The following is a 21,930-nucleotide window of genomic DNA, read 5'->3' on the forward strand; positions in this document are numbered from 1 at the left end:
TGCACTTATTAAAAAACGATTTCAAACGCAGAAATAAGATAAATATGGACAGAAAATAAGAATGAGAGAGGAGAAATGAGAAACGCAACCGTGAACGGTTCGGGAAACGCAAATCACACGAAAAGAAAAAATGAGAAATTAACAGTCGATGTATAAAAATCACGTAACATTTTATTAAACTCGTTTCCAGTAGGTGTAATGCATGTGTACGCGTTGCTTTCTTCGTTTCGTACTTTCTTTCTTTTTTTTTTTTTTCTCATTTTCGAACCCTTCCTACTCTTTTCTCGTTTAATAAAATATCGGATACCGCTTCGTAGGAATTACTTCTTACATTTAGACCACAGAAATATCGATTTCGTTCTATTATTCTTTCCTCTTACTTCTTCTCCCTCTTGTCGAAGAGATCGCGGATAACCGACGTCATTCGCAAGATCGAATTTGATACAAAGGAAAAGCACACGACGTGTCCAGCCACGTTCTAATCAAAAGAACAGGATACTTCAACACAAGTTTCTATTCGCATCGTATAAAAATAAACAATTTTGGAAGTAGGATTGGCAGTCGACGGGGATGTCCGCGATGTAAATTATGAAAAAATACGACATCCAACGTCTCCGGGCACTCGCGACATCGTGTTACAAGATTATTTCTCAAAAATGCTTCGTTTTCTACCTTTTTCTTTTTTCTTTTCACAATATAATAATATAATATATATTATATATATGTATATATATTATATAAATATAAAAAATCATCCGACAAAAATATATTACGGGATAAAATATGCATTTCGATAAGTAGCTTGGATCCGTGTCCTTATCGTGAACAATTATAATCGTTATTCGATAGTTTTAATAATCGCAGGCGTTAATTGATAATAGTATGCGTAGTTAATAACTATATAATATCGGTGATGATAATAATATATATAATATATATATTGTAATGATAGCGATAAACTTAATAGTACTGATAATTATAATCGTAATGGTATATTAATAATTATAAAATATATTTGCTTTAATAATTAAAAAACAGGATGGTCAGGTTGTCGCGTCTGACATGTGTTTGATTTTGCTTTTTCCCTCTTTTCTTTCTCTTTTTTTTTTTGTATATCACTTTCCGCTTCTTCCATTTGATTGCGATATTACAAGTTAATAATAGAAAATGATCGCATCACCAACGAATCAACGCGGGAGAACCGAATGAAAAAATTATCTATGAACGACTACGTGGTTATATATATATATGTATATATATATATTATTTTATATATGTATATATGTATATAATATATTCATATATAAATATCTTATGTCTTGCTCGTTTTATAATTCTAATTATTTTATTTTTTTCAATGTGACAAATTTATTTATATTTCATGTTGATACAGCGATAATCAATCAAACACAAAGCGTTTATAAACAACCAGACAAGAACACAGGAAAGAAAACATAAGTACACGATATATGAAAATCATATTATATATTAAAATATTCATAATATTAATAATAATAATAAAATTAATAATAATAATAATAATAGTAATATATTATCGCATGTCCGTAAAATTACATAAAAAAATATAGAAAATAATAAACTCGTAGCTTCTCTATTATATATATTTATATATATATATATATTTTTTTTTTTGTTTCATTCATTCAGTTTCACTCGCAGACACATACACTCTTCCCGGGAGATTAATTTCCTTGTTCCCTTTCATCCAAAAAAGCCTTCCTCTCCCCCTCTACCTCTCCATGCGAACCTTGCATGCTGTCAAAAATAGCTTTCGTTATGAACCTCACCCTCTGTCTCACTCTCGGCCCTGTTCATTACGAAAAAAGAAAACACGTTTACAATTACGTATTCAGATTACGCGATGGATAATAGCGGTGATCGTTATTGATATAATATATTACCGATGTTACATACAATAATTTTTTAGAATTTTCGTTCTATTTCAGTACGGTTCGGTATGCTGCGGTATGGTGAGATCCGTGTATATGTTACGCGTGTGTATATGCATATAATGATGTACATGATATAATGTCGTGTATCCTGCGGTTATGTGTATATAGTTCGTTCTCGGTACGATGGTAGGCGGTAGCGGATGGTCAGGCATATTGTATCGTAATATCAATCGTTGACGTTGCACGATGATGACGACGACGACGACCGGAACACGCAAACGCCGGTAAATTTGTGGAGAAACGAACGACCACCAGAGGGAATCGGTTCGATCAGCTTTAGCCGGATCGTTTCGATCGCAACTCGCTGACGGAAGCGAATCCCTCCGTGCCTCTCGTCGGCCACGGCGCATCGAGTCGCAAATGGATTATTGCTGGTTCGGTTAACGTCGTTACGGGATTAATTATAGCTATCGTCGGAGCGGGGCGACCGATTCCCGTGGCCCGTCAATACGCGACATGCTTCGTCGTCGTCTCACCAAGCATCTTGCTTTAACCATTCCCTATTCTCCCTCCCTTTCCTCTCTTTTTCTCTGATATACGCGAGCCTGTCCGAAAATCATCTGGACTCGCGAAACCGTAATGCCCAGACTGACTCGTCATCATCGAAGGGTGCGAGCGATTCCACCGTTTCTCTTTCTTTTCCGTCTATCCGCTCTACAATTCGTACCTTTTCTTCCTAACGCGGGTGTTTAGACAGTAGATCTATATGCCGCCATCTGGATCACGAAGAAGTCGAGGAGAAGAGGATACAGAGGTAGGAATACGTGTGTATCGTGCGACGAACCAGAAGAATCGTCACTTCCTCGCTCGAAATCCAACAACTTTCTATTTTGAAGGATCCTCCGAAGAGCAACAAGGAAGTTTCGTTGAAGAAACTGAACGAGACACGAGGGTCGAAGAAGAACGGGAAGGGGGCGGCCGATGCAATCAACGTAGAGGAAAAACGAGGAAAAAGGGCGGAATAGCCGGAAGTTGGATGTAAAAACGTGACAGGAGACGCGAGCGACACTTCTTCCCGTTCGTTTCCCGAGAACTTTTGGTTTTTAGTTCTTTTCTGTTTCGATTACCTGACTGGCAGAAAACCTGGACCAGACTATATATACAGACTATCATATAAGAAAGAGACCGCGAGAACAGAGTGCACGCATTCAAGGGATTGTTCGATGCTCGAGCTCTAAATCGTGTTTATGACCGCAATCGGAGCTGAACAGAGACACCGGTGAAGAAAAGATTTCGAAAATATAATCACCAAGTCCATCTGACACAGTCCCCGGCCAAGCCGGTAGCACTTTCACGCTCTCCAGTGCCCGACGAAAATACACGATTTCTTCGATTTAATTTCTCATTTCTCTAATTAAGAATAGATACTGTATATCGATAGTTGAATATCATATTAATAATAATAGTAATTATAATGTTCATGATAATAATAGTAATAATAATAATAATAATAATAATAATAATAATAATAATAATAATGCTGATAAATATCGTGACGTTAATAAAATATCGGATATAAAATACTTTTCGCTACATATATTAAGATTCTTGTTTCCGTAATCGACTTTTTTCTTTTTACTTCTTTATCTCTCTCCCTTTTCCCCTCGCTCGTCGCCTCGCAGGGGATCTCGAAAGAATACTAAGCACAACATTCAATATATATAATCTATAATATATAGATAATATGTATATCGTAATCGTAATAATGGGACAACTATGATAATGCGCTATACGTTTACATGCATCTCAGCAATACGATCACTGGAAAATATTCTTCTCTTTTTCAATGAATTTCTGATTCGTTTCGATAGTTAATTACTTTCTTCTCTTTTTGCTTCTAACAAACCCACCCCCGTCTTACTTCCCACCCTATTCCAACTACGGATATAATTCTACGTCGTAATTTCACGGTAATCCCCTTTTTCTTCGTACATTAATTCAATTTTATCCGCCTTTTGTCGCCTGTCTTTTCGGTCTGTCAGTAGAAAAAAAAAAGATAAAATATTATTACAGGTAATACGTCGCAATCTTATTCTCTTCGCGCTTTGCCGCAGTCTCGTATATCGATTTTCATTCTCGACACGCGTTTTCGCAGCCTTCTCGGTCTTATGTCGATCTCTCTCGAGTTAACGAGGAAACATACTGAGTTTCAACGTTACACACGACACTGTTCTTAATAATATAATATTAATATTACAATATACATTTACATTTATATATATACTATAGAGATTTTTGAAATACTGATTCTCTAGTTTTTGGAGCGGTTGCCACGCTCGGATCGCGTCGCGTTCACGAGGAAATCCTTCCTCAAATGATCACACGCACGCCATTGATGCACACGCACACCCCTATTGCCTAAAAAAAAACGCCTCTCCCCCTGGCGAAGAAAGGAAAGCCGTATCGTAACTCGTTGCATCTACATGAAAACTGCGCGCCCTTGTTTTCTCGCGAACACACAAGCGTTCTCTCTTTCATTGTTCTTAAAACTAGTTTTAAATAATTCATGTCTAAAACAAAAAATAGTTTTCCTTAGGATATAGAGATTATAAAATGAAAAGGTAGACGAGGATAAAAAATTAATATAAGAAAACTTGAGATTACATATATAGGAACACAAACGAACAAAATAAAAGTCGAAAAGAACGAGGATCGATATGCACGAGATTTCGACGATCCATCGAAGAATCATTGTTTCCAGAATTCACAATGTTTTTCTATTTCACCATGTTTAACCCTTTCGACATTCCCCCGCGATCGTCCTCGTTCGATCGTCTCTACGCCAATCTGAATCTGTTTACGTGTGTTCGTTATTCTTCATCCTTCGTTTATCTTTCCTTTACCGACAGATAATTGCAAAGCTCAGTGACTGCTCTTTGTATCTGTCAGTTTCTGAAGAACATAATTTGTTCACATTATAATTACGTGACTATATTCTATTTGCATCTAGCTTCCATATAACCTCTTCAATAACTTCGTAGCCATAGTTCGCAACAATATCAACTTGTAGCAAATTGACCAACTTAAATTTATTCATATTGGACAAGACTCGCTGGGAATAAACGAACACTCTCTAATCTACCACTGAATCTAATCTTTGCGTATAACAATTATTTCCTTTACTCGCAGCGCAATACATACGGTAACAAAAATAAATTATAATTTGTGCAAACGCGCGCAAACAGATTTGACATGAACGCAAGACGAACGGAGTCGCTGTGGAAACTGAAATGGCTACGCCCGCTACGTGATATCTCGATGGATCGACGGTGATGCGCGCGTGCATCGATTGCGAACGCAGTAAACTGAGCACAGCTACGCTTTCGTTCGTCCTTTACGACAATTAAGTAGACCAGTAAGTAGTTCGGATAAGTAATTGTGCGGTGGCACGTTCGAGAACTCGAGTGCGATATGATCGATGTACTACCGCGCCATTTATATCGATCCATATAGAATAATACAGTGAGCTGCGCGTCTTCGTATCCTCGAACGTGCATCCTTTCTGTTTTTATTCCTCTCCGCGATAATACAAACGCGTGTATATAGTATCTATAATACATAATATATATATAATATATTAGATATATTCGAACGATCTCACTCATATCCAATCATTATCCATCGTTGATCGACAGCTTGCACAGCGCACGAAGGGAGATGAAAAAGATGGAGAACGATCGAAAACAAGGCAATAACCAGGTTAGAGCGCAATAGAAGAATATAAAGGAAAATAGAAGAAGAAAGTGTCGCAGCGACGAAGTTTGGTTTTCGCGAGGAAAAATTCAGTTCGTTATGTAACTGAGAGTAGAATCTCTATCGGCTGCGATTGATCGATAGTAGTTGTTCTAAAGGGATAAAACAATCTTTAAACAACGTTTCAACTAAACGGCAAACAAAAGATATAATTCCGTGCCAAGCTTTAAACCGATCCAGCGAACCACTATGCGCAAGTACAGAAATAGATGTGAAATATATGCATACATACTATATATAGACCAATAATAATAATGATTTCAATGATAATAATATTAATAATATAATTAATAATAATTAATAATCAAATATATAGCTATTTAATAGAATATAATAATATAGTAAATACGGACAAATTAAGCAACAACGATCATCTATTTTTCTTTCTCTCTCTCTCTCTTTCTTTCACTCTCTTTCTCTCTGTTTCTATAATATTTATATATATATATTATATATATATTATATATATATATTTATATATATAATATATTATATATATAATTATATATATATTTATATATATATTATATATATTATATATATATTTATATATATATATTATATATATATTTATATATATATATACGTCTCGATATACCTATAATTAATTTATAATCCGTTTTCATCCGCCTTCATCGAAGTTTTTTTTTTCTCCTCAGTGGCTAGATTTCCTTATTACTCTGTCATCTATTAACGTTTATTTAATCTCCCTTACGTTTAGTTATTATTCTTTGAGATATGTATCGTCGTGTGGGTGTACGTGTTCTCTCTCTCTCTCTCTCTCTCTCTCTCTCGCAATTGCTCGATACTCGCGTCGTTTCACCCTTTCTCCGCGTCAATTCGAACCTTATTCCGTTGAACAACCATCTTTCTGAAAGCGTCTCTATCTTGCCAGAGCTGTTTTCCTATCTCGCACCGAAATTCTCCTTTGATCGCTACAACTTCGGGAAAAACCGACGATTCCGGATCCTTCCTAGTAGTTCTCGTATCTCATTTTCGCCATCGTCATATCGTCCCCCGTTATCGTTTCACCAAATCCCCCCCGGTTTCCTCGTCGTCTCGTTCCTCGAAACCGAAATTCTCGCGTTTATCTCGACATGGCGACCCAATCGCGTATATCCGTTTCATTAACGTGTTCGTGTGTGTTCGTACGTGTAGATGTGCTCGTGCGTGTATGTGTGTGCGTGTGTATGGTGTGAGCACGTGTCCGCGCACAGTACTGGTATTCTCACGACACGGCGACAGTGAGATCGCCGACGTCTGTGTTCGCAGACCCGTTTAAAACAACTTCCCGTCTTATTTCTCTCGTCTTTGTTTCTTTTTTTTTTCTTTTTTTTTTTACGAAAATGGCAGTTATCGGTCACAGCCAATGGCTATATCAATAATCATTATACGTTACGCTTTAATACGATTATTACGATATTAGTTAACCTTAGACGACGTTTTATTACTCGTTACGTTAAAACGCGGTAAATGCCTCCTACAAAGAACGCGCTACAAAGAATACACAGCATGCCCTGTCACTCAGATCGCGGCGAAGCCGCCACGAGGTTTTACCAGCGTTGCGTTCGAAGGGACAACGCCACGATTTCCTGCTTTATCGATTTCCACGGGAAGCAAGAAGGTTGTAAATCGTGAAATGGTCGCGTGATTCGTCTTTGAACGAGAGATACACACCGCGAGCAACCATCCACCGACAAGTTTGATATTCCTGAATGTGTCTCTGTCCGTGATCCATCACGATTTGGTGCCGATGAAATGTGTCAGACTGGTCGCGTTTTATCGATCTGATAAAACCACTTCCATAGAAGGAAAGCGGCGGCGCCCCGGGACGGTCGTAAACTGTCGGTAGCGAAGTTGAAAAACAGCAACAGAGATCATACGACGATTGGTCCGCGAGAGATTACGCAACGTCGCGATTAGACGTTTTTACTCGCGAGAAACGCGGAAACGAACACGCGAGAAGAGAAAAAAGGAGTAAAGTAAAGAAAAATCGTACGAAGTAAACGAACTTTTTAAGAATACGGTTAACAAAACGACTAATAATGTTCCATTTCGATTTTAGTAAATTTTGTCGCTTTTTCTGTTTGTTAACTCGATAAAAAAATAATATTTCATTAGCTCCACATAAGACAGCGACAAACAGAATAAATAACAATAAAATAACACGTCACACGCGATATTTATAAAAAAATATATATACTGTATATATATATATCACTCTTCTAATGGCATTTACGTAATTTACTCATAATAATTCTTTCAAAACCGCATAAACAACTTAAAAACGCGTAAAATAGAATTAAAGTCGAATTAGGAAGATAAACAGGGGAACATAATCACACCGCAAGTGTACAATACTTTGTACGTCTGACACATCATTGACTAATATCACTGAAAACGATTCGACGTTAAGTGAAAAAGGAACTGCGGGGCCAGACAATGTCCGTGTTTCGCGTCTCGCGGAGAAAGAACACCCCGGAAAAATGCTACGCGATCATTTTCATCATTCTGCTTCCAAACTATCCCACTTCAACCGATTAATAAGAAGATCGGGCGGTCTCTCCTCCTGCTGAACGACTCATCGAAAAAACGATTGATTGGCGCGTGCGGTGGGTGAATCGCGTGGAAAAAAATGCCCGGATGAGAATGAACACCATCGCTAAACTAACCTTCCCATCGTAGAACAACATAGCAGCTAGTCGAAATCGACATTTATTGGTAGAAGAACATAGCGAACAACTTTTGATTCACGTATGGCACTGCAAATCTCGCTACCCTTCTGGTCTAGCGTCTGATCGATACTCTATAATCGATGGTACACGGTCAAGGAGGAAGATTAACGTACAACCTCGATTAGCGAAAAGCTGTCTCCTTGAGAACAAAAACGGCAATCGTCACCCTTAGCACGCGGCTCGACGCAACGGAAGAACGAATCGACTCGTCGCGATCCCTTCTGCTCTAACTTTGGATCGACTCGACGAACGTTAGCGAAAGTGGCTGGAGATGATGGCGAACGCATTGCCACGAATGATGTGCTTGTTCGTCCGCTGAAACGAACGAAAGTCGAGACAGCGATGGTCGCGACGGCGTTATCGGTGGGTAATAAGTGCGAAATTGGAGCGAGAACACGAAACAACGTGTACGCGTGCGCCGTGAACGTTGCAAAGCAGCGCACGTCACACGTGCAGTGACCTATCTGACGAAGATGACGATCGTGAGGAACGATGACGCCGACTCTGCCGCGATATGTCGGAACCTCGGCCAAAGTGAAGGCTGCCTGACGCGTCGGTGAATCGGTTAAGTGTTATCTAGCAGTAGTCGTCCTAAAGTCTAGCGGAGGTTCTCGACAAATTGTTACTCGTTTGTTCGTGATATAGTCTTGCCGCGGAACCCGGCACACTAAACACACAGAGCTGTATCGTCTTCCGGAATCGCGCGTCGGGAGAAGGGAAGACTGCGTAACGGCAAGCGCGGGCGCGATCTACGTGCGGTCAGCAAGGCTACCTCTGTCAGTTATACGTATGAAACCGCAACTTTCCCAGTGGATCATTCGTGGTACATTGGGAAGACGGCCCTGAGTGAACCGAGTTTCGCTGCACATCGACGCCGTCGAACACGCGCCTCGAAGAGAGCCACGGCTATGGATATTATCGTTGACAAATTGCTTTAATTCTACTACACTTTTCATGCAGACATTTCGTTCTGACGCATGTCGAGGTTGTTTCGCGAGTACAACGAGACGCGCTTCGAATTTTGGCAACCACCCACTGTTATTCCTTTCCACCACCCTTGACATCTCTCGATTTATCTCGCGAGACGTTTTCGGTTTCACCCGTTCTTTCTCCACGTTCGAGCAAGTACCAGCAGTTTTGCCGAGCAAATACCAACACAACCACACAGAGTCCAGCGACGTATTCTCGTCCGTCCGTTCCGCGATCGTCGATAGTCCCCGTCTTTTCTCTAGCGCGCGACAAGAACTGCGGCGCGATATTCGAAAATTCCGTCAAAGAAGAAGAAACAAGAAAAAACGCAAGAAGAGCGAAAACTCGCGCCTGTATCTTTTTCGCCTTCATTTTCTTTCCCTTTTTCACTTTTCCTCTCGTACTTTCCCTTCCCCTTCACCCATTCTCACCCCTTTCTCTGATCTCGAATTGCGAGAATCAGATCAGACTTTATGTAGCGAAGTTAATGACAGTTTATCTGGCATGATCTACATATGCATGTACAAGCACGCCGACCGTCTTTCTCTTTTTTCGTCATCTTTTTTGTTTTTTTGTTCCTTTATATTATACTCTGCGCGGCGGCGTCCCCGTATATCGGAACGTAGATGCTAAAGAGAATACCTATAAATATAGTTTATATGTATATATATAGAATATAATATAATAATATAATATAATATAATAATAATAATAATAATAATATATATAATATAATAATATAATATATGTTTATGTCATCACCATATCTTTTACACTTCTTTTCGTTTTCTCTTGCCGTTACCATTCACTCTTTTCATTCATTCTCACAATCTCTCTAATTTATACTTAACATAGAAAAAATATAGAATTTATTTGCCTCGAACTTAAATATAATAAACCTCTCTCTCTCTCCCTTTCTCTCTCTCGAGTGTTGATTATAATATACATATGTATATATATAAGACTTTATTTTCGCGTGTGTTTGATTTATGTGTGTTATATGTGTGTTTATATGTGTTATGTTAGTGCACGTCAGATTACGTCCGCGTGTGTGTATGTTCTTTGAACGTGTATGTACATGTGTACAAGTGTATGGATGTGTGTAAACGTACATTTAGAAGGATTTCATGCGTCTACGCGTGAACTCGTCATTCATACGTGACAGGATGAGTGATGTCCTGCGGAGCAACAAATAATAATATTGTACATACATATCTAATATACATTGGCGCTAAAATGTAGCGCGATTCTGTATGAAAGCTGAGTGTGAACTTGTTCGTAGGGAGTGTATGTATGCCCGTGTGAAAGTGTGTACCTAATGCTTGTGTCTATTTCGATTAACCGGTAGCTCGCGAAGAGAACGCGTTTTTTTTGACAAGAAGGAAGAGTTTTCTCTTGTTTATTATTTCCTTTTGTACGAAAAGAATGACACTGGTAAAGGGGGTGGTTTTTGGACATCAGGGTTTGCTAGGACGGGGTCGTTCAAAACGAAACGCATAATGAACAAAGATATCTGCTGAACGATTAAAAAAAGACATTACAAAATAAAAATAATAATAATCAATATTATAAAATAAAAAACGAAGGGAGCGAGTCTAGGTGAGAAACTACCGAGGCACCCGCTATACAGAGCTGCAGCTCGAACGACCGAAAAAATATCCTCTTTCTATTCGAACATCCGACAACATTGGATGACGTACATTATATATAATATATATATTTTATATGTAATATGTATTAATAATATACCTCGACTTGTTCGGAGCTGCGCCTTGAGCATATCTTTGTTTAAAAATGGCAACGATTGACAAGAAGTTTCCGACGATTTGAAGATAGAAGGAAAACAGAAAAGGAAAAGGAGAGGAACAGCTTCGCGCAGCAGTTGCAGTAACAGACAACGAGGAAGAATCACGTGAATGTGAAAGAACTAGAGGAAAATAGAACGGGCGATAGTACTCGACATCGAAGTCAGCATAAATATAAAATAGGAGTCAAAAAAGGGGAAGTAGTTTCGTCCCTCGGTTTTTTTCTACTTTTAATATCGGGAAAAAAGAAAAAAGAAGCAGGCCAACGCGTTCATCGCGTTCTTCAGCCGATAAAGACCATTCGTCCAGCTTTCTTTCCCTTCTGAAATACGATTACACGAACAAACAACGAGTAACACTGTTCCTCGTTGAAAGAAGAAGAAAAAAAAAAGGAAGAAAGTGAATTGTAACACAGCGGGACGTAAAGACACGTACCGGCCACCCTCTCGTTCGTGTTGAACGACGAGTATCGCAATTTCCTTGCCCCAAACGCGCACGCTGGTGGCACATCCAGGAAATAGCGACAATCGTTCGTGAGGATGTCCGCGAGGAAGAACGAGGAAAAGAGATACCGTGAAATAGAAGAACTAAAAATGCAAGTTCGTCCTTCCTCTAGTAGAATGACACATACTAATAGCATCCGATATATATCCATGCGATAGAATAATACAATATGTAATGATATAATCACGACTTGTCGAAAGAAAAGCTAAATATACACGGGTCGTCGATCCCCACAACAAAAAATACATCAAGTTATTACAAGATACAAGTTATTACTCGGATTATTCCTTAGGGCTCGAAGAATACGCTCCTAGGAATCGATCGACGGCATTATTTCTTTTTTTCTCCTTTCTTTCTTTCTTTTCTTTCCCTTGTTCTCGTACCTTTCAGCAATCAGGGAGAAGTTGGTTCACGCGTTCCCGCGATGCACCGTATAATCTTAAAACATTTTGTTTCCCCTTAAGCGCTGTCTCCTTTTTCCTTTTTCTCTATTTTTCGATTTTTTTTTCTTTAGGTTTGTTTCTTTTTTTTGCCTTCGCTCTTTTTTATTTTCTTTTTCTTATAGAACTCTTAATAATAATTTTCATTTATTTTGTCGCCTGGCGTGTGTAGCTGTCCCCGACCACCCGTAGGTCCCGTCGACGAAACGCGCGAAAAATACAAAATCTAAATCTCCTCGATAAAATATTATCCTTCTTACTTGTCAGCCTTTTCTTTCCTGACATCATATATATATATATGTATATATATATATATTATATATAATATATTTATTTATGTTTTTTTTATATTTATAATATATTATTATTATTATTATTATTATTATTTCAATTGCTATGTCGCTTATATAAATGTAAGATATAATACTCTAGTAGCGAAGGAACCTGGGTGAGACGGGCACGCCGTTTTTAATAATACTATCATCTAAGTAATTTTGCGGCAAATCGAGGGACACGTGACCACTCACCCTGTATATTCTTTTTTTTTTTTAAATCTTTCTTTAGTGCGACGTGTGCTTGTTATATATAATGATGAGATCGGCTGTATGTCTGTAATATGTGTACGTGTAATGTGTATGTATAGGTATGAGTGAGCGTGTACTAGGTTATAAGTTACGTCAAATATGGGCAATTTTTTTTCGGTGATCGTTCGCTGCGATTATGTACGACGAGCTCGCAGGTCTCGAAAGTCCATCGTGTGTCGATACATCTACCGATAGAGTCGCTTTCGTGAAAAGTTTTCACTTGTCATGAGATAGGAAGAGTGACGAGATAATAAATATTTCAAGGATATTCTATTTGTTACGATTGCTCGATTAATCCCATAAATTATTAGCAGAGAAACTTCGAAAGCTGAACTATCGAAAGATGCACGACCATCCTCTATATCCCTTTCCATTTTGACACTGTCGTCGATTTAAACCGTTTGATTGATTACCATCAAACACACCTTGCAACCACGTGACAAAATTATATTCGATTCGTCATGGAAACTTTTACAAAACATACAAAAGCATTTTTAACATGTTCTTTGAGATTCACATTGCCTGTTCGTTTAGTTATAAGGGAGAATAATAATAAAGGATCTTCATACGCACCTTCCTTTCTTTTTTTTTTTTTTTTTTTTTTTTTTTTTTTCAAAATCATCTCGTTTTTATATTATCAGCTGTTCTTACGTCTCCATCTTTGAACTAGCAATCACGTGATCGCAAAAGACGCGAAGAGCGTAGCGATCGAGAGAGCGAATGAACACCACCGCAACTGCGCTTTTAGCTATTCAAAAGCCAAATCATGGCTGATGGAAATCGAAACTCGTAATTTCCATAAAACGTTCAGAACGATAAATAGGACGTTTACGATGATTGGTACGCTTCCTAAATAAAAATATAGAATTCGTAAAAACTTTATTTCTCAGTGTTTGCAAGCACCTTTGATATAGTGTTTTATAATGTTTCGCGGAGAATAACGCAATGGCAATTACGGTTTCAATCGTTCCATGCATCGATACGTGAAAGAAGGACAACATACAAAAATATTCAAAAACTATGAATGTTTCGTTCTCGCACGCATTACTGAAGAGTGCTGACTCTCGTTCGTGGATTGTCAATTATATAAAAAAATAACGTCTACGCTAATTAAAATGTTGTCGATGGAGATTCGATTGATTCGATTAATTCGTTCCATTCCATTATCTAGACTGCCTTCGATTCGAAAAGAATTTGTAGAAAAATACGAGAATATACCGTGACGTGAATACAATCAGCGAATGGAATGTTATTGCAATCGATATGAAACGCACTACCTTCAATACTAATTCGTATTTTATCCGAGCAAAGTAACATCTCGGTGGTCAACAGTCTCGTTACTACGAAGGTATCGAACCGTGCGCGTCAAACTTTTTCCCGATAGTTCGAAGGCAACCCCATAAGCGGCAAAGCCAAACGAATCGTCCTTCTTTCACGTAACAGAAACATGTGACGTCCACCATGATACGAACACAGAGAACCGAGTGTGTCACTCATTGCTCTCAATCACGCGTCAGCTCCGACGCCATTCATTCGACGTGTTGATCTTGTGCATAAACCTGCGAGCCAGGATATCTACTACACTTTACGTTATATACCGAGGGTAAAAGTATGAAAACGATGACAATGAATGAGCGAGTATGTTATCTTTCTTTTTAATCTCTCTTTCTCTCCCTCTCTCTCGTTCTATATATTCTTGTAGAACTTAAAAGCTGACTTCGTTGTATTCGGTCGGCGGGAACGACGCGACAAGTTAGCATTTATATCAGGGCATTCCCGGCGCGTAGAAGAGATTATTGGCAGCAGTGGAATTGAGACATTGTGCGCGTCCGCTCCCCCGTTGTCGACGCGAAATCTCACGGCCGTAGTCGTAACGAACGGGGGAACACGAGGCTTTTAATATACGGAAAAATTCGGGGTGGGCGTTCTCCAGCGCCGTCGTTCCTGGATGAGCCGCCAAAAATTGAAGAGCAGATGTTTGTTAATGGTGAGAATCGGTGTTACAGCCGCTGTACCAGGAGTCTGTAGGATCTCTGCTGGCTTTGATCGGTGCTTAAGAGAAGATGCGTAGCGCTTGTAAGACGGGCCTGGAGCAGATGGGGCAGCTAGGATCCGAACTCTCGCAGACCCGGTTGCCGCAGTCCAGGCAAAAATGATTGTGTCCGCATGGTACGAGAGCAGCGGTGACCTCCTTGTCGCCGCACACCACGCATTCTCGTCGTCCACCGCCTAACAGTGAATCCGTAGGTGACGTCGGACTCGCTGACGCCGGCGGTGATGGCCTCGAGGGCAACGGAACGCCCGGGAACGACCAAATCGAAGAGGCGGACGCTGTCTGGGACTCGAACGATGGCGACTCGCCTAGTCCTTCGTCCCTTTCCATACCGGCTCCCCAAATCGCCACCAGATCGTTTAACCCAGGTGCACCGGAACTACTAGACGAGCTGCTGCAACTTCCGCTGCTGGAAAATGCTCCGCTTGATCCGTTCGAACCGTTCGAGCCTGGTGGATCGAGGCAACCAAGGATCGAGCCCAAGCCACCGCGACAGAGCACGCTTAGCAGTTCCGAATCGTCGAGGGTCGTTCCTGTGCCGGTTCTAAGTGCTATGTGTGCCTCGATCTCGCGTCTCGCAGCCTCCACGCTTTCGGGTAGTCCGGTCACCTCGAACACAGGCTCCTTGTCACGACTGGGCGTTACTATGTAGGTATGCGTTTGATGCTGGATTCTCTTGATGGTCGCGCCTTTCGGTCCTACCACCAGGCCCACTACTCTGTACGGGACTCGTACCTGAATCGTCACGTGGCCTGGTACGGACGCTGGTGGTCCAGGAGGTGCGCCCAACAACGCGCCCAACGAGCTCTTGCGCGACGCGCGGATCTGAGAGAAATGCTCCGCGGCTGACAGGATCTCGCGCTTTGCACGCGCCACATCCTCCTTACGTCCGGTTACCACGAACACCGGCTCCTCGCCACGCACAGGGGTCTTGATGTAAGTGTTGGTCTTCGCCCGCAGTGCTTTGATTTTACAACCTGCAATCAAACCAGAAACGATCGTTTAGTTACAAGTTTCTTGGAAACCAACACACGAAATTAAGTTTTCATCGTGTTTTTCTAAGAACGCTATTATATCGAAATGCTAAACGTAATCGACCTTCTCTCCTTCTCTTTTCTTAATTAATTTTATACGCGTATCATATGAATATAGCAAGTCTTATGAATATCGAAATTTAAAGACTATCGTCTTTTCTCACTTCAAGATAAATAGCATTAGTACAAATATGTATGATTTATCTACATATCCTGCAAGTCATTCTTACGAGTCCATCCTTAAGATGAATCCTTTCCATTCACAAAACTACAACCACCTATAAAACGCAATTATACGCCGATATAAATCAAACAAATGACCAGAAGAATCATTAATCAGCAAGGGAATTGCACCTCGCCAAGACGTGCGTCCCAAGTACATATATCTTAATTTGCTCGTACCAACAACCAAGTCATCGAATTATCCTCACGACCCACGCTTCCTCCCATCTCTGCCAAATCAACCGAGAGTCTGAAAAAACTGCATCCTTCCAAGTACACGTAGCTCGCGAGCCTACGACTGATCGCAGTTCTACGGAAGGTGGTTGACGGTGTCGGTGCTCCGTCGGAGGAGCAGACTCTTTGTCATGACGCAATTGTCTGTACGCGGAGAACAACAGACGCATAGCGAGAGCTGCGCGTGGTACGAAAAAGGAGAAGCTGTAAGAGAGCGGTGGGATGCCATGTGGAGAGAAGGAAGAAAACGACGGCGGAGAGGCAGAGAGAGGGCAGGGTGCAGGAAACTGGAAGGAAGGAGGTCCCGACCCGGTCTGGTCCTCGGTCTCGCAGACTCTCTGGCCTTGAGCCGGCGCAATGCTAGCAATGCAGGTGAACCACTCCTCTCCCTTTCCTTCTTTCGCGCTCGGCCACCTTCTGCGTTCCGTCTCCTTCCCAGCGTCCAACCTTTCTCCTTCCCGCGGCTATCCTTCGCTGTCTTCGCATCCTCCTCTCCCTTTCTCTCTCTTTCACCAACCTCCCTTTCATTCAGTTCACTCTCTCCTTCGGCGCACCAACGAACGCGCGACACACGCGGAGCTCCCCGCCCCCGGCTTCGCATACCTTTGCCTCCTTCCTATCCGTTTCTCCGCCATCCGAACGATTCCACGTTCATTAGAGAGCATTTTAATTGCGTTTATCGAACGGTCGCCATCGTAAATCACACGACGTTTCTGAACTTGAATCGTACAGGAAAGTTGGATTCTTTCAGGTGGAAATTGGACACGCGATAGATTCGAATACGCTCGAGTGTAATCCGGATAGGTTGTTGGGACGGTACACTATATACGTATACCGTGAACTGGAATTAGTACATTGGGCAGAGTAATACAATTTTGTAACTTTCACAATAGAAATTTTGTGGACGTACAGCAATGTTTTTTTGAAGATTCGAATGATTTCTTGCGAAATATATGGACAAAAAGATGGTTCTCTATGTGGATCGTATGTTTTTTTCGTATAACTTCCATTCTGATATTGAAGTGCCAAAGCGATCTATGCTTATGTTATATAATTTCATCGATTTTTCCTACTTTTCGTTTTGCGCAGATTTAGCAAATAAGCGGCTTATATAATAATTATCCTAAGAAAGTCAATCAAAATGATCGACCGAACGAGCCACGTATAAATATCACGAAACGGACTATCGATCGTAGCTTTCCACAAAGCCAAAGGGTCATCAGATAGCGACACGCAACTCCATTTATTCGATCAAAATCGGACGACATTTTTGCCCATTGAGTAACGTACCAGAAAGGGAAAGAAAACACTGACTGAAAACGTTCTTTGGATCGTTTAGACGGTTCCCTTGCTTGACTACGCAGTCCTTGCGCGACGCGACAATGTCACGGGCGTCCACGGCTCTTCAGGGACGGCCGCTGCGGCACAATCTTGACATCGATATGGCCTTAACTGCACGCCACGACGCGGTTCGAAGCGTTTAAACGCGAGAGGAAAGGGACATAAGTTGCGACGCGAGGTCGTCTCGGGGGCGCGAGCGTAATTGCGACCATAACCAGAGATAGGGTCGTTCTCATCCGCGGTATTCTCCTAAATTCGGGAAATTTATCGTGGAAAAGTACCGTGTTCTCTTCGTTCATGTTCAGCTTTATTTTGCTCGTTCTCGACCGACTTTTTATAAAATTCCTTAGATTTTAGAAACCTAAGAATTACGATTTTATTCTACAGATTTTCTTATCCTAATTCGTTACTAGGATTCCCAATCTCTCGGGTGTAATAATTTCTTTTATCTATGTATAGAAGTTACAAATAAATCGCATCGTAACTATATTTGCAAAGATTGCAACCGATCTAACTGGCATTAATTTGTTTCTGTTAATTTTGAATGCAATAATCCTAGAGGATTTTCGTCAACAAATGACTCGTTTAATCGATTGAAACATAAAAAATCCTTCTTTCGTTGGAAAACGAAATTGAGATTAACAAAGAAGGTGGAACGAGTATACAGCCGGAATTTTTACTGTGAGTGTCGTTAGTCACGCAGACATAACGCTATTATTGTACTATAGAAACTGCGTAATAATAGACGACCAAGGAATTGATCACGTTCGTTAATCAAAGCGTCCTTTTCCCAACGATTTTAGATTTTGCGCACATGCACGCACTAGTCTTGAGTCACCAAGTGAAAAGTGTGTGACGGTTAAACGCAAAAATATTTGAAGAAAGTAAGGAGAAACGCGTCCACGCATGTCCTCGAATCGCTAGGGTAAATCCTGTTTCAGTTTCATCGATCACGCTTTATTTTCGGAACCCATTGTACCCAACCTTCTCTTCTGTCTCGTTTCTTCCTTCCAGCCGGTTTACCTTCGACGATTATATTCATTCAACGGTTACCCACGTTCCCGCTCCTCCACCCCTTTCACAGTTTTTCTCTCAACCGCTGAATCTCCATATACGAGACACACCACTGTAAGGTTTGTGGTTCTTTGAAACCCTTCCCCGGCGCATGCAGGTCCGATTTCGATAAACTCGCGGGACCGCGAAGGATGCGTCGCGTTAACACGCCGCAGAACTTTCAAGAGACCTTGAAGAAACACGGGCAAAAGTAGCGCCCAATGGGAGGAAATTACAACGTTGCCCGCGTCTCATTACCAAACCAATTTAGTCTGCCGTTTGAAGAACGAGAAGCTGACAAACGAAAATTGTGTTCTTTCGTTCGAAATTTCCGCGACCAAAAATTACCCGACTATATATTCGTCCCACTTTCTTCGTTAACGCCATAAATTCTCGCTCAAGGATTCGATATAGCGTCGCCAGCGCGTATTTCATTTTGAGATCAGTGCGTTTGCCAAAAGTATGCAATTCCTCTGTTGGTAGCTAAACGAGGTTACGATCTTCGATTAAATCGGAATGTTCTACGATCGAGAACTCGTATTCTGAAAGGCTGAAACGCGAACACCGGATAACACTCGTGTGACTATTGAGTTGAAAAACGGTGGAAAAGAGGAGGGAGGTATATGGAGGGCAATTTTCATGAAAATTCTCACAATCGAAGTTGGAATCGTGCGATATCGCATGCCAATGACTAGGTGCACTGGCCAGAACGTGTAGTAGCGATAAAACGCTGCGGGGGAAAGTCGGTCGTAATTCTAGCTGGCAAATTGTTAAGACGAGCTGGCCACGGCACAAGGGTAACCATTATTATCCGTAATCTGAAGAGGCATAAATTTGCCCAAGGATACAACGGCGAGATGCCTCCCGGCCGGCCGTGGGGTAGACGAGAAGAAAGACGTAGAAATCGAGGGGAATAAAAATTAGAGGGCTGACTAGTCTGCGGAGAACCGTTCTGTATCGGTGCCTCATCAGACTTATAAAAATAACGCTTGATAGGATTTTGATTGAACGAAGAATTTGTTTCGCTAACCATTATAAGACTGTTAATTAAATAGACTATGCTTTGTAGATAATATATATATATATATATATATATATATATATATATATATATATATATATATATATATACACAGCCATATCTATGTGAATTTAAGAAATAAAAAATTTTAATTAAATTAATATATATAATATACCATAAATGTAGTTTATAAAGATATTTATGGAAATTTAATTTGACAGATTTGACTAATTTTTTAAATCGTCGCCGTTGAATTTTGCTTCTTCTTAATATTCCCATTAATAATAATTTTAGTATTAATAAATTCTCTATGCCAATCAAATATTGAATATTCCTCGTCATTTTAATCTTTTGACGAAGTTCCAAAATTGTACGTTTTCCTTAATTAAAATTCAATTACTAATAATAGATTTAAACCGTGCAAGTGTTCGAACGCACCAAATCGCAAGATGCTATAAAACACGACAGCGAATCGCGTAATAAACCTATCGGTTACCGTTAATTGACCATAAGCTAGGCAATATAATTTGTCCAACTACTGAATAATGTATACGGATTCAGGAATGTCAAAGAGGAACGCTCGTCCCAGTGAGTTAATAACATGTCTCGGAACGGCGCATTATAAAGTTCAACTAAATGCATAATGCGATCGAGTGCAAGCATATATCCACACACTTTCATATTTTTCATTGTAAAATTGTGTAAAATTCATTATCTACTATGCACGTGAAACTTCAATATTCAACTCCCTTGGCACAATTCAAATCGTTTACAGACACTGTGAATTTTGCGATTTACAAGCATGATATGGAAGAATGAGAGCTTCGTATAAATACCTCTAAAAATAGTCGACCTTCGTTAACTAGAAATTCCTTAACTACCATTGCATAAGCAACAAATATAACTCTCGCAAATACACTTGAGATTCTTCGACATTAAATCTCTGCAATTTCGAAAGGTAACGGAAAGTTCGAAGGGTAACTCCTGACTAGAGTTTGTACTTCCATGCATTTATAGGAAATTTGAACGTGCGCAAGTTCACACAATGCAGATAAGTATAGAAATATTTATAAGACATATATATATATAGATAAGATATAAATATAACATTCAGAGATACATAAAGTATCGAAACTAGACGATAATATTTTGCAAGTGAAGCAAATTCCTATTTAGGCTCCACTTTTTTTAGCTGTATTCATAAAAATATAATCGAAATCCGCGGTTTATCGATGGTGTACAAGCTTAACGCTTCTAAAAAGAAATAGTAACGAAAATCATAAACTGACGCTTGGAATCAGAGGTAACCGCGATCGATGATCGTCTTTCATCGCGAAACGGCATATAAACGACGGATAGGCCGTCGAGTTTCCGTTTATCCAAGCTTCTCCCCCGTTCCGGAAATTCGCCTACAGCGAATTAGGGCGGTTCGGTTGGCTAAATAACTCTGAGAAGGCAGGTGGACGAGGATCGGTATAAGCACACCGATAGGAGTGGCATTCACGAGCACATGCATCCGAAGAACAGCCGGGAGGAAATGAGAAATGGAAAGAAAGAAGAGGCAGAAAAGAGGACGAACGAAGACACGCTGTTAAAGAAGAAGGCAATATCGTCGACTACGACGACGACGACGAAGAAGTAGAAGGTTGCTCCTCGTGGTCGAAGAAGGTGGCTGCTAACTCGATGGTGGTACCGATGATTGTAGTAGTGGTAGTTCGGATGGAGGAAGAGAAGGTGGGGCGTGGGTCGCAGACAGTTGAAGGGCCGCGGCCAAGGTGAGGTGAGACGAAGAGAAAAGTGAGTGGAAGAGAAAGAGGAGTGAAAGAGACTGCATCGAAGAGAACGCAAGGCGCCTTTTGCCTTTGTCTGCCTCTATCGAAGGGACCAAAAGGGACGAAAGAGAGGATCGACCGGGACCTGAGCAGCTCGACCCGATCCTTCGTCCTTTCTTCGTCTTCGAATTCTTCTTCTCCTTTTTCTTTCGCATCTTTTTGCACGCACCGCGAAATCGTAAAGGACGAAAAGGGAGTAATAGGTTCGGCAGAATGTTCGACTTCGGTCTCGAGATGAATTATGCTCGTGATTCGAATCGACGATCGTCCGGATACACGCTACGACCCGAAGCTTTCCGATCGTACGAATGATTTAGTCGATCTGGTTACACGTTCGTCATGATACTACTATAACAGCAACGCAACGTTGATCTGGT

General features: G+C 40.6%; 1 protein-coding gene across 1 annotated transcript in view; it reads right to left on the bottom strand.

Moving 5' to 3' along the window:
• Positions 1-13,337: 13,337 nt before the first annotated feature.
• The window catches only part of LOC126878361 (RNA-binding protein MEX3B), a 59,875-nt gene continuing 51,282 nt past the window's right edge, over positions 13,338-21,930 (bottom strand). The window contains exon 2 of the mRNA XM_050641125.1: positions 13,338-15,793. Coding sequence (XP_050497082.1) covers positions 14,817-15,793 — 977 coding nt within the window. The 3' untranslated portion in view covers positions 13,338-14,816. The remainder of the gene's footprint in view (positions 15,794-21,930) is intronic.

Source organism: Bombus huntii, chromosome 2 (genome assembly GCF_024542735.1).
Source record: "Bombus huntii isolate Logan2020A chromosome 2, iyBomHunt1.1, whole genome shotgun sequence".
In the NCBI taxonomy this organism is placed as follows: domain Eukaryota; kingdom Metazoa; phylum Arthropoda; class Insecta; order Hymenoptera; family Apidae; genus Bombus; species Bombus huntii.